At 45.2% G+C, this 13,186-nt stretch overlaps 1 protein-coding gene across 1 annotated transcript; it reads right to left on the bottom strand.

The window, feature by feature from the left end:
• Positions 1-2,453: 2,453 nt before the first annotated feature.
• Positions 2,454-11,199, bottom strand: SDE2 (spliceosome associated SDE2). The gene is made up of 7 exons (XM_077282167.1): positions 11,021-11,199; positions 10,458-10,575; positions 9,088-9,199; positions 8,583-8,752; positions 5,352-5,463; positions 3,122-3,518; positions 2,454-2,785 (listed from the first exon to the last, which is right to left on the bottom strand). Exons 1-7 carry the CDS (start codon positions 11,126-11,128, stop codon positions 2,570-2,572), a joined length of 1,233 nt encoding a protein of 410 aa, XP_077138282.1. The 5' UTR covers positions 11,129-11,199; the 3' UTR covers positions 2,454-2,569.
• Between the last annotated feature and the right edge of the window lie 1,987 nt (positions 11,200-13,186).

The raw sequence follows: 13,186 nt of genomic DNA, 5'->3' as shown, positions 1-13,186 counted from the left end.
CACACCGATTCAGCGATGTCAGCGGGGCCTCAACGACCAAAAAAAGGTCCAGGCCATTCTGACACGACCAGCGATCTCGCAGCAGGGGCCTGATCGCTGGTACGTGTCACACATAGCGAGATCGCTATGGAGGTCGCTGTTGCGTCACAAAACTTGTGACTCAGCAGCGATCTCGCTAGCGATCTCGCTATGTGAGACGGGGCCTTTTCTGACAACATAAAGTTGGCCATATGCAACAGATAGTTGTCCACAGATCAATCATTCACCCAACAGGCATCTCCTCGGACTCCAAAAATAAACAACAGCATTTGGCAAAGCCAAGCGATCCTGTGTTCTCTAGGAGAGAGCCACTGCCAGACTTCGCTCTCCAGACTCCTCTGTCCACATCCTCCCGTGCTTCTGAATTATCCTGCCTCGACTCCTCTGTCCTTCCCTCCAGACTCCTCTGTCCTCATCCTCCCTCCAGACTCCTCTGTCCTCCCTCCAGACTCCTGTGTCCTTGACCTCCCCCCTCCAGACTCCTCTGTCCTCGTCCTCCCTCCAGTCTCCACTCATTATTCTCAACTCCTTTGGATTCTGCTTATAGCCCAAAAACAAAACGATCAGTTTCTGAAATTTAGCATGCTGGATACTTCTGTCCATTTGACATTACGTGTCGGGGGAGAGTCAGGAGTCCTCCTCACATCGGACGGTCGGCCAATCCTGCCATAATCAGCATGTTTTGATGACTTTACCTGTACAGGATGTAGCAGAGTTGAACGTAACATTTAATTCTGAGGCTACACTGTTGTGATAAATCATCTGTAGTCATATGAATAAACTACTGAGGATATGCTTGATATATGCGACTTTAGATAGGACTGCAGAGAATTTCCACCACCTTATCCTAACTCCGCACATACTAAACAGTTAAAAAGCTCGACACTACTACAACACACTAGGATTTTACAATAATTGTAGTTTCATCAACGCCTCTGCTACATCTGTGCACTCTTGAGGTTTCACGCAAAGTTGAGTTTGTGCTTCAGGGTCTCTGAATATCTCCAGTTTCGCCTAGGACCATAGCACAACCTCGACCCTGCTACATCTGCGCACGGTGTGATCTGCAGCATGTGTGGTTTCACAAATATGACATGCCGATATCAGCATTAACAAAGCTCAGTTTGTCAGTAGGTTTACCTGCAGTCCTGTGTTAAGTCTCAGAAGATGATGCCTGTGGCAACATGGAGTCTTCAGACATGTGGATTTACTTGCACACAGTGAGTCAAGGCACCCACTGACAGAGGCAGCAAAACATCTTTTAACTTCCACCATATTTGACTATGTACTATGTTATTATCTTTGTAGGCCTTATTCCATTTTTGGTAAACAGTAGAATGATGTGCTTTACCAAAAAGCTCTATCTTGACATGTCGACGTATAGTTCGCGCTGACACTGATGCCCCGAGCCTGGGCGAGAGCTTACATTTTTTGGAACTTGAGTGGGGCTACTTATCCACCATCCATACTATCCTGCGTTTCAACCTTTCATCAATTTTCTCTCTGCCATCCACATCCAGGGAGATTATCTACAGTGCCATGAGTTGTACACTTCTTGATTATGTTGCACACCGTGGAGAAAGGAACATCAAGTTCTCTACAAATGGACTTGTAACCTTGAGATTGTGGATATTTTTCAACTGTTTTGGTACTCAAGTCCTGAGTTTTCTCCTCTTTCTGTTCTCCATGCTTAGTGTGGCACACACAGACAAACAATGCAAAGATTGAGTCAACTTTTCCCCTTTTTATCTGGTTTCAGGCGCAATTTTCATATTGCCCACACCTGTTACTTGCCATAGGCGAGTTTGTTTCCAGCATGTGACGCTCGTTCAAAGTTGTTTACTCACAATTTTGGGAAGGTGCCAACAATTTTGTGTGGATCATTTTGGGGGGTTTTGTGTGAATTTATGTCCAATTTGCCTTTTTTCCCCATTTAGTTGTTCTATTACACACAAAGGAAACAACAATACTTGCAATCATTTTCTGGGAAAAATACTTAATTTTCTGGAACAATGTCAAGGGTGCCAACACTTTCAGCCATTAATGTAATATGTAGTAGATAACACCTATTGTGAATGGTGGATCCTGTGTTATCTACTGTATATAGAGGTGTTATCAGTCATTGTACAGGAGGAGGAGGTGAGCTGTGATATCACCTATTGTGAATGGTGGATCCTGTGTTATCTACTGTATATAGAGGTGTTATCAGTCATTGTACAGAAAGAGGCGAGCTGTGACATCACCCATTTTAAATGGTGGATACATTGTACAGCTCACCCCCTCCTGTACAATGACTGATAACACCTCTATATACAGCAGCTAACGCAGCATTCACATTAGCATATATCACAGCTCACCTGCTCCTCCTCCTGTAGTAGGTCATGTCACAGATAGAAATCAGGAGATTTCAAATGTAAAATATAGAACCTTTAATAAAAATGAACACAGGAAACATTGATTTTGGCTTATTTTAGAGCACGGCTCCATGAACACTTGCTGTACAGTCCAGGTCTGATACGCTGGGAAGTTTCTATTTCTTCTTTGCTTTGCTTGGTTTGGCAAACAGTGAAGGGTCTATCTGTTCTCTATGGAGACCACGCACTGAGAAGAGCCGGGCCGCACGCTCCTGTAGAGTTCCTCCGCATTTCAGGCCGAGTGCCATGAGTTCCACCTTCAACTTTTCCAGCCCCAGCACTTCCAAATCTGAAACAGAAGTGACCGCATGGAGGTCAAAGGAAGCCGCAACCTGCCAGAAAAACAAGAGAAAGCAGGACCATGAATATTCCTTAACGACTGCACAGAGGAATTTATCATTCTAGAGGAAGTCCTCGAATTGAGCCATAAAATTGTGGTGGGGTCAGACACCCCTGGAATGTAATCAGCAGAAAAGACCCTCACAACATAAAGTACTTTTGAAGCATGTTCTCGACTCCAACCCACCCTAAGTTTTTATAATACTGCCACCATACATGGCAGATGTGGGAGAGGGATATCAAGGGTTAATCCATTCACAGTAGGGAGTTTGGGACCCCTGTTCTTAGAATTGGTGGTGGTCTCTGATAAATATATACCCGTTACTTACCCCGCTGGGAGTTTCTCGCTCTGCGTCCACAGTAGCAGGTGGTTTCTCTGGCTCTGGGTCGACCATTGGCTTTTCCACATCAGTAGACTCTTGCATGGAGCCGTCTGCTTCAGTACCGGGCTCAGTCACACCGGGCTCAGTCACTGTAATACTGGGGGCGCACTGTGCTCGCTCTTCGGGGTCGCACATTGCTTGCTCCACGTCTGCCGCCTGGGAACTTCCTGCCCTGCTGCATTCTGGGCTGTTTTCGGAGGATGGATCAGTGGACGGACATTGTGCCGGTCCATCAGAATCACTGTCAGAGCTGCTGCATGATGCAGACATAGAGGGGGACTCAGAATCGCTCTCACTCCCACTGCCAGAACTGGATGACGCTTCTAAGCCCTCCAATCCCGTCCTAAGAGAGAACGCAATCATTACACCGGACAGACAAATGCATTATTTTTTTCTTTTTAGCCTGGATCATAAAACTTATTTTTCGATCAATGTTATTGAATTAGATTTTTTCTTCTTTTTAGGAAATGCTTTCCAGTTTTACAAGTTTTTGGATATAGTGGCAAAAGTTCAATTCATTATATTTAAAGGATGCAGACACAATGAGACCGGAATTCTCTGCCTTTTTTTACCTTTTTGCATCATACAAGGGACTATACTATTACATTAAAAAGTGCCAGTCGTCAGGTGACTAAATAGGAATAACTATTTCTGCTCATTATAAAACTTGTATCCCTATTTTTTTTTGCCCTTACATCTTTTATCTCTAATTATCAGTCGTCTGTGCAAGTGGATGGACTCTAGATGCTATGATGTCCCCCATACATAGCACATACAGATGTGAGGGATTCCCGCTCTCTTGTGCTACATAGAGACACGTTGAGAAGAAGTAGTAGCAGGGAGCACATTATACAACGGTACTGAGCAATGTAGCTGTGAATCCAGCACAGGGGGTGAAAAACGTTTACTAAAAAGCAGCAGCACAATCCGTGTACCTTCCCCTCTGCATAGACGTCAACAGGCTGCTACACTCTTATCTCTCAGTAAAAAAAAAACAAGAAAGAGAACAGACTAAAAGTCCAAAGTATGTAAAATATACATTATTTTATTAGTATACCAGGTTAAAGTGATCAAAAGTCAAGACTTACATAGAGTAATAATTCAATAAATTTACATAAAATATTTGTATGCTACAAAAAGGGGCGCGTTTAACCAGGTTGGATGAAATCGATGTGGAAATATCACAATGTGTAATTATACAAAAATATCCAAAAGTGTTAAAAATATATACCGTAATACCCAATCCATAAAAGAGTAAAGTGCAAAAGTGCAATAGTGCAAAAATACACAATTATGTGTCAAAGTGTCCACAGCAACCACAATACACTAGATACAATGGTAATAAAGTGCCAATATTAAAGTTATACCTAAAGTTATACCACCAGGTGTCAGTGTGTCCGCATCTTGTATTGAGTGACCAGGAATAAACATCTAAGAAAAGATCAATATTTTATGTAAATGTATTGAATTATTACTCTATGTAAGTCTTGATTTTTTATCATTTTAATCTGGTATACTAATAAAATAATTTATATTTTACATACTTTGGACTTTCAGTCGGTTCTCTTTCTTGGTGTTTTTAGGTTGTTTTTTTCAGATTGTCCTCTTTTTATTTTGGTCCATTGTTCACAGTAGTACTAACCTAAGGTGGTGGTCTGATATTAGTTTTAGATTTTGATTTACTTTATTACTCTGGGTTGTGTTCCCTTTTCTTGTGATTTTTCCTATCTCTTGGTTGCAATCCATCGTTATCGTCGCAGCTTTTCAGACTGAAGGATGGGGTGAGAGGAAGAAGTGGCTCGTAAGAGCAGGATTCTCCAATTTTTTTTAAATAAAATTATCCTTTACATTTTATATGAAGTCATTACTCTGCATGGCAGCGTAATCCATCTAGGCTCAGGCGCCTTTGTATGATACAGCACTGGAGATTTGTTAGCTCCACCATAGGATCACCTTCTCCGCCAATCACCATTTCACTGGGGCTTCCTCCCTTGTACAGTGAGATGGTGAGTGGTAAAGATCGGTGCAGGGCATGTTCGGGCCGCGCGGTCAGGGAGCAAAATGGTCTGTGCACGCTTAGCCACAATCTGTAAAACGTGTCCGTGCCCCTACGGGCTGATAACAGCTTCTTACAAAAGAAGCCCACCCATTATCCCCACAAACAGACCCTGCGTACCAGTAGCATTTCTTTTTCCCAGACTCCTTTTTGCTGCTGTTAATTTCTTTCTTGCGTTTTCGGGTGTCACTTGAATCTGCAGAAACTGCTGAGCTGGAGGAAGCCTGTAATCCTGTGCAAGGAAAGAGACATGTCACCGGGGCACGGGCCGAAGCATACAAGGCTAAGTCTGCTACGGAGGAAGACAAAGGATGATGCCGGGTCACAAGGGCGACATCCTCCGACCGAGGAAACTAAACTTGTCCTTCTGATATCCCTTCTGTGTGAGAAGATAACCCATGCCGGTCAATAACTAGACAAATTTCCATTATATCTCAAGACTTCTCCCCTATACACACACGTCTGCAGCTCTCTCTCCCGACTTCCCCTATACACACGTCTGCAGCACTCTCTCCCGACTTCCCCCATACGCACACGTCTGCAGCACTCTCCCAACTTCCCCTATACACACGTATGCAGCACTCTCTCCCGACTTCCCCTACACACACACACACACACACACGTCTGCAGCTCTCTCTCCTGACTTCCCCTATACGCACACGTCTGCAGCACTCTCCTGACTTCCCCTATACACACACGTCTGCAGCACTCTCTCCCGACTTCCCCTATACACACGTCTGCAGCTCTCACTCCTGACTTCCCCTATACGCACACGTCTGCAGCACTCTCTCCCGACTTCCCCTATACGCACACGTCTGCAGCACTCTCTCCCGACTTCCCCTATACGCACACGTCTGCAGCACTCTCCCGACTTCCCCTATACACACACGTCTGCAGCACTCTCTCCCGACTTCCCCTATACACACGTATGCAGCACTCTCTCCCGACTTCCCCTATACACACACACACGTCTGCAGGTCTCTCTTCTGACTTCCCCTATACGCACACATCTGCAGCACTCTCTCCCGACTTCCCCTATACACACGTATGCAGCTCTCTCTCCCGACTTCCCCTATACGCACACGTCTGCAGCACTCTCTCCCGACTTCCCCTATACACACGTCTGCAGCTCTCTCTCCTGACTTCCCCTATACGCACACGTCTGCAGCACTCTCTCCCGACTTCCCCTATACGCACACGTCTGCAGCACTCTCCCGACTTCCCCTATACACACACGTCTGCAGCACTCTCTCCCGACTTCCCCTATACACACGTATGCAGCACTCTCTCCCGACTTCCCTTATACACACACACGTCTGCAGCTCTCTCTTCTGACTTCCCCTATACGCACACATCTGCAGCACTCTCTCCCGACTTCCCCTATACACACGTATGCAGCACTCTCTCCCGACTTCCCCTATACACACACACGTCTGCAGCTCTCTCCTGACTTCCCCTATACGCACACGTCTGCAGCACTCTCTCCCGACTTCCCCTATACACACGTATGCAGCACTCTCTCCCGACTTCCCCTATACACACACACGTCTGCAGCTCTCTCTCCTGACTTCCCCTATACGCACACGTCTGCAGCACTCTCTCCCGACTTCCCCTATACACACGTATGCAGCTCTCTCTCCCGACTTCCCCTATACGCACACGTCTGCAGCGCTCTCCCGACTTCCCCTATACACACGTATGCAGCACTCTCTCCCGACTTCCCCTATACACACACGTCTGCAGCTCTCTCCTGACTTCCCCTATACACACATCTGCAGCTCTCTCCCGACTTCCCCTATACACACGTCTGCAGCTCTCTCCCCCGACTTCCCCTATACACACATCTGCAGCTCTCTCCCGACTTCCCCTATACACACGTCTGCAGCTCTCTCCCCCGACTTCCCCTATACACACATCTGCAGCTCTCTCCCGACTTCCCCTATACACACACACACGTCTGCAGCTCTCTCTCCCGACTTCCCCTATACGCACATGTCTGCAGCACTCTCCCGACTTCCCCTATACACACGTCTGTAGCTCTCTCTCCTGACTTCCCCTATACACACACATCTGCAGCTCTCTCTCCCGACTTCCCCTATACACACACGACAGCAGCACTCTCTCCGGACTTCCCCTATACACACACATCTGCAGCTCTCTCCCGACTTCCCCTATACACACGTCTGCAGCACTCTCCCGACTTCCCCTATACACACACGTCTGCAGCTCTCTCCCAACTTCCCCTATACACACACGTCTGCAGCACGCTCTCCCGACTTCCCCTATACACACACGTCTGCAGCACTCTTCCAACCTCCCCTATACACACACGTCTGCAGCTCTCTCTCCCGACTTCCCCTATACCCACACACATCTGCAGCACTCTCTCCCAACTTCCCCTATACATACAGTACAGACCAAAAGTTTGGACACCTTCTTATTTAAAAGATTTTTCTGTATTTTCATGACTATGATTATTGTACATTCACACTGAAGGCATCAAAACTATGAATTAACACATGTTGCACTTGGGGACACTTTCAAAGTTTTCCCAATTTTTCGGACTGACTGACCTTCATGTCTTAAAGTAATGATGGCCACTCGTTTTTCTTTACTTAGCTGCTTTTTTCTTGCCATAATACAAATTCTAACAGTCTATTCAGTAGGACTATCAGCTGTGTATCCACCAGACTTCTGCACAACACAACTGATGTCCCAACCCCATTTATAAGGCAAGAAATTTCACTTATTAAACCTGACAGGGCACACCTGTGAAGTGAAAACCATTCCCGGTGACTACCTCCTGAAGCTCATCAAGAGAATGCCAAGAGTGTGCAAAGCAGTCAAAGCAAAAGGTGGCTACTTTGAAGAACCTAGGATATAAGACATATTTTCAGTTGTTCACACTTTTTTGTTAAGTATATAATTCCACGTGTTAATTCATAGTTTTGATGCCTTCAGTGTGAATGTACAATTTTCATAGTCATGGAAATACAGAAAAATCTTTAAATGAGAAGGTGTGTCCAAACTTTTGGTTTGTACTGTACGTCTGCAGCTCTCTCTTCCAACCTCCCCTATACAACCGTCTGCAGCACTCTCTCCTGACTTCCCCTATGCGCACGCCAGCAGCTCTCTCTCCCGACTTCCCCTATACACACACACGTCTGCAGCACTCTCTTCCACCCTCCCCTACACACACGTCAGCAGCTCTCTCTCCCGACTTCCCCTATACACACACACACACGTCAACAGCTCTCTCTCCTGACTTCCCCTATGCACACGTCTGCAGCAGCACTCTCTTCCACCCTCCTCTATACACACGTCTGCAGCACCACCCCTATAGGAGACCACCTTTAATGACGGAGTCCTCCAGCCTCTCTGACATGTCGCTGCACTGCCGATGATACTCTGGATCCGTGAAGTAATGTTTTGGCTCAGCCAGTTTGCGTTTCAGTCTTTCCAGGCGCCGCTGCTCTTTTTCGGCTTCACGCTCTGCTTGTTTCTTTATCCATTCTGCCATGCTAAGAAAAAACAAATAGGGTCTGATATGAAGATACTTTACTTTTTTCCAAGAACAACAGCACAGAAATGTGTATTTTCTGTCCCTTTAACAGGCTAGGAAATCATAAATGCTTTCTTCCAGAAACTGCGCCACGCTTGCCTGCAGGTTGTCTGTGGTACTGCAGCTCAGCCATAATCACTGTAACAAGGCAAAGCTGTAATACCAGACACAACCAATGGATAAGTGAGGTGCTACATCTGGAAGAAAGCAGCCTTTTTTATGGAGGAAAAAAATGGTAACTTGAGGTTCTACTAGGTATTCCCCTCTTATATGTACATTACAAGCTCCTCTTACGCCTTCTCGTGGTTGACATCTCGGAGTCGCCGGCCGCTCAGGTCACGACAGGCCTCCCTGTTTGTTGTCTTCTCGATCTGTGCACCAAGAGCACGAAGCATAGAGCCGAACCCTGTGGAAACACAAAAATGCGAGGATGCTGTAATTACGAGGACTACATGTAGTGATCATGGAGAAAAAAAAATAAAGACTCTTAAAGGGGTTGTCCCTATTGTCTAAGGAACTGCCAGAGAATGTTAAGCACAACTCCATAACTGTCAGTGCCACAGACAATGAATGACCGGTGGTGCGGATGCCTGAATATCACTCCCATTGCAATGAGACCCAATTTTCGGAACCCGTTGGGGTCCGAGTGCTGGTTCCCCCAATAATTAGCAAGCTATGGAATACAAAAATAACAGAATCAGACAAATGCAACCCCAATGATCAGGTGATTCCTGATGCCACAGGAAGTACACAGTGTATGGAAATGAACGGCACAAGTAACCGCAGCTCAGATCACATCCACTTCAATAGGAGCTGAGCTGCAATACCCAAAAACTGCCACTACACAGTCACGGCACCAGGAATTCACTGCTCATGGGGCGCCGGACCCCTGCAATCTGATACTGATGATGTCACAACAGCTTTTCAATATTTAAGTCCTTGGAAGGATTTTGCATAATTATACAAAATTATTCCTTAGGTTGGAAATCTAACAAAATAAAGAAATTAGGACATCACATTTGTCCTTCATGTGACCGCTGCAGTCAATCAGTAGCTTCAAAGGTTGTGAGAAGTACATGCAGATATAGGTGAGGACAGTGATTGGCTGCAGTGCTCACTAAACGACGATGGGCACCACACTAGCAGTTGGAAATTTACGGGGCAATGACTTGATTTCTTTACATCATAATATTTCTTATTTTTGTATAAGCCTAGAAACGCCCTTTAAAGATGACCTGTCACTTGCAATAAATATGTATTTTGTTACCTGGTGTAAATACAGCTGTTCTACTGAATCCGCAGATGTTTTTCTTTTGTTCCTGCGCCTCTCCGTTCCTGAAATACGGCCTCCTTTTCTCTGTATATAAATCAAGTCTTGTTAGCCAAGTGGGTGTGGTCCAAAGTAAGCCCACTTGGATAACAAGAATAGATTAATATACAGAGAAAAAGAGGCCATATCTCAGAAACGGAGAGGCACAGGGTCAAAATAAAAACATCGCCGGATTCAGGAGAACAGGGGCGTTTATACCAGACAACTTAACGGCAAATCACGAGCAAACAAGGAGAAACTCCTTTAATCCAGCATCAAATGAGCCCAAGACAAGTCCCCCTTTTCTCCCTCCTGTGCCGGATCATCAGACGCCAGGTTGATATAACGGACTCACCTCCTTTGCCGCCACATAGTCGCGGCTCAATGCTGTACACCAGCCCGCTCCGCAGCGCCTCCTCTGCGCCGACGCGACGTCCATTGCACTTCACGTAAAAATCGCTCAGAGGTCCCGGCTGAGAACAGGGAAGAGGTCAGAGACCGATCGTCACACGGACTAACATACATGGATCAGTCACATGTACCATTACAAAGGGGAACGCTGCCCTTATAATCAATTGTATTGCTCCCCCAAAAAAAAGACATAAACTGCAGCCACTCTGCAGAAAACACAGATTAACCCTCTAATGACCAACATATTTAAAACATATTCAACTGGGAACCCGCGGGGCCAGAAATGCCTCCCACAACAGCAGTTACCGTCAATGGGGGGAAAAAATGGCGACTAATATACTGTATAGCCAATCAGCATCCTGCTTTCATTTTTTTCTCACCAGTTCAATAAATTAAGCTGCGCAGTGATTGGTTACTTACTATATGTCTACACAACATAACAGCGCCATCTAGTGGCAGCTCCGAGAGAAGAAAGAAAGCTGTTGAGAATGTAGGACGGACACTCACCGGGTCACTGACGGGCAGCAGATCCCGCACCACCGCTCCTGCCGGGGCGTCACACACCGACACCCGGCCGCTCGCAGCCTCTCTCACCCACACTACAGCTGCAGCCATCTTTCCTTCCGCCTCAGCCCAGCAGCACCGCCTACCTAGACCAAGACACAACAGAGGGGCGGAGTCAATGAACGCCAAAGGTGACGTAAAACGTGCCTACGTCACTCAGAGCGCAGGGACACGGCCGCCATCTTTGTTCAGGGAGTCCGGACCAAACTCCTCCCGAAACTGCATGAGAGAAAATTCTAGAAAAGAACTACGCAGAAGGACGAAGAACAACAAAACTCGACCGCAGCAATGATTTACTAATCCAAACCCTCTTGTTTATGCGCCATTTTGTATAATTAACTCCAAAGTGGAATTTTAGCGTCATTGGTGCATTTTATTCTCCGAGAGTGTTACTGATAAGACAAAAACAGATGTGTGGCGTATTAGGGTTATACCAAGGTTACTGGAAAAGACGCCATTATACCCTGAAGAAAGATGGCGGCTGGTAATCAGTCTATGGGCGTGGTGGAGGCCTGTATGACGTGTCATGCGATGATTGGTTGGTGTTCGTGTGGGCGTGGTTGTGTAGAGGTGTGGCCCTGTTCATGTCTGATCGTTCTCGCCACGTCCTGCTCTAGAGTCCATCCAGTGTCCTGTGTGTGCGGCTGCCGAGCAGATCGGCGCCTGCGTAATGTACGAGGTTCACTGGCTCCCCATCAACAGCTACTATAACGTACACGGCCTGATATATATATATATATATATATATATATATATATATATATATATATATATATATATATATATATATATATATATATATATATATACACACATACACACATACATACTAGCCGAAGAGCCCGGCGTTGCCTGGGCATAGTTATCTGTGGTTAGTTATAGCACCTCATTCCTCTTATTCCCCCCTAACACTTGTCATTTCGACCTCACATCTGTTATTTTCCGATCACTCCACTATTTTCCCTCACTCCTCTCATTTTGCACTCACACCTTGTCATTTTTCACCTCACACCTCATTTTCCCATAGTATATACCTGTATGTCATCTCCCCTGTAAATAGTATATACCTGCTGTATGTCATCTCCTCCTGTATATTGTATGTACCTGTATGTCATCTCCCCTGTATATAGTATATATGTGGGTGTCATCTCCTGTATATAGTATATACCAGTGTGTCATCTCCTGTATATAGTATATACCTGTGTGTCATCTCCTGTATATAGTATATACCTGTGTGTCATCTCCCCTGTATATAGTATATATGTGGGTGTCATCTCCTGTATATAGTATATACCAGTGTGTCATCTCCTCCTGTATATAGTATATACCTGTGTGTCATCTCCTCCTGTATATAGTATATACCTGTATGTCATCTCCTCCTGTATATTGTATGTACCTGTATGTCATCTCCCCTGTATATAGTATATATGTGGGTGTCATCTCCTGTATATAGTATATACCAGTGTGTCATCTCCTCCTGTATATAGTATATACCTGTGTGTCATCTCCCCTGTATATAGTATATATGTGGGTGTCATCTCCTGTATATAGTATATACCTGTGTGTCATCTCCTCCTGTATATAGTATATACCTGTGTGTCATCTCCCCTGTATATAGTATATACGTGTGTCATCTCCTGTATATAGCATATACCTGTGTGTCATCTCCCCTGTATATAGTATATACCTGTGTGTCATCTCCCCTGTATATAGTATATACCTGTGTGTCATCTCCCCTGTTTATAGTATGTCCTGTATGTCATCTCCTCCGGTATATAGTATATACCAGTGTGTCATCTCCTCCTGTATATAGTATATACCTGTTTGTCATCTCCCCTGTATATAGTATATATGTGTGTGTCATCTCCTCCTGTATATAGTATATACCTGTGTCATCTCCCCTGTATATAGTATATACCTGTGTGTCATCTCCCCTGTTTATAGTATGTCCTGTATGTAATCTCCTGTATATAGTATATACCTGTGTGTCATCTCCCCTGTATATAGTATATACCTGTGTGTCATCTCCCCTGTATATAGTATATATCTGTGTCATCTCCTCTTGTATATAGTATATACCTGTGTCATCTCCCCTGTATATAGTATATA

Source organism: Ranitomeya variabilis, chromosome 2, assembly GCF_051348905.1.
Source record: "Ranitomeya variabilis isolate aRanVar5 chromosome 2, aRanVar5.hap1, whole genome shotgun sequence".
NCBI lineage: Eukaryota > Metazoa > Chordata > Amphibia > Anura > Dendrobatidae > Ranitomeya > Ranitomeya variabilis.
The sequence above is the reverse complement of the archived record's forward strand: the minus strand, read 5'-3'. Positions and strand labels throughout refer to the sequence as shown.

Coding starts and splice junctions, on each gene's coding strand:
- SDE2 (XM_077282167.1), bottom strand. CDS start 11,128: ATGGCTGCAGCTGTAGTGTGGGTGAGAGAGGCTGCGAGCGGCCGGGTG. Junction 10,576..11,020: donor TGCTGCCCGTCAGTGACCCG/GTGAGTGTCCGT, acceptor CCCTGTTCTCAG/CCGGGACCTCTGAGCGATTT. Junction 9,200..10,457: donor ACTATGTGGCGGCAAAGGAG/GTGAGTCCGTTA, acceptor GTGTTTCCACAG/GGTTCGGCTCTATGCTTCGT.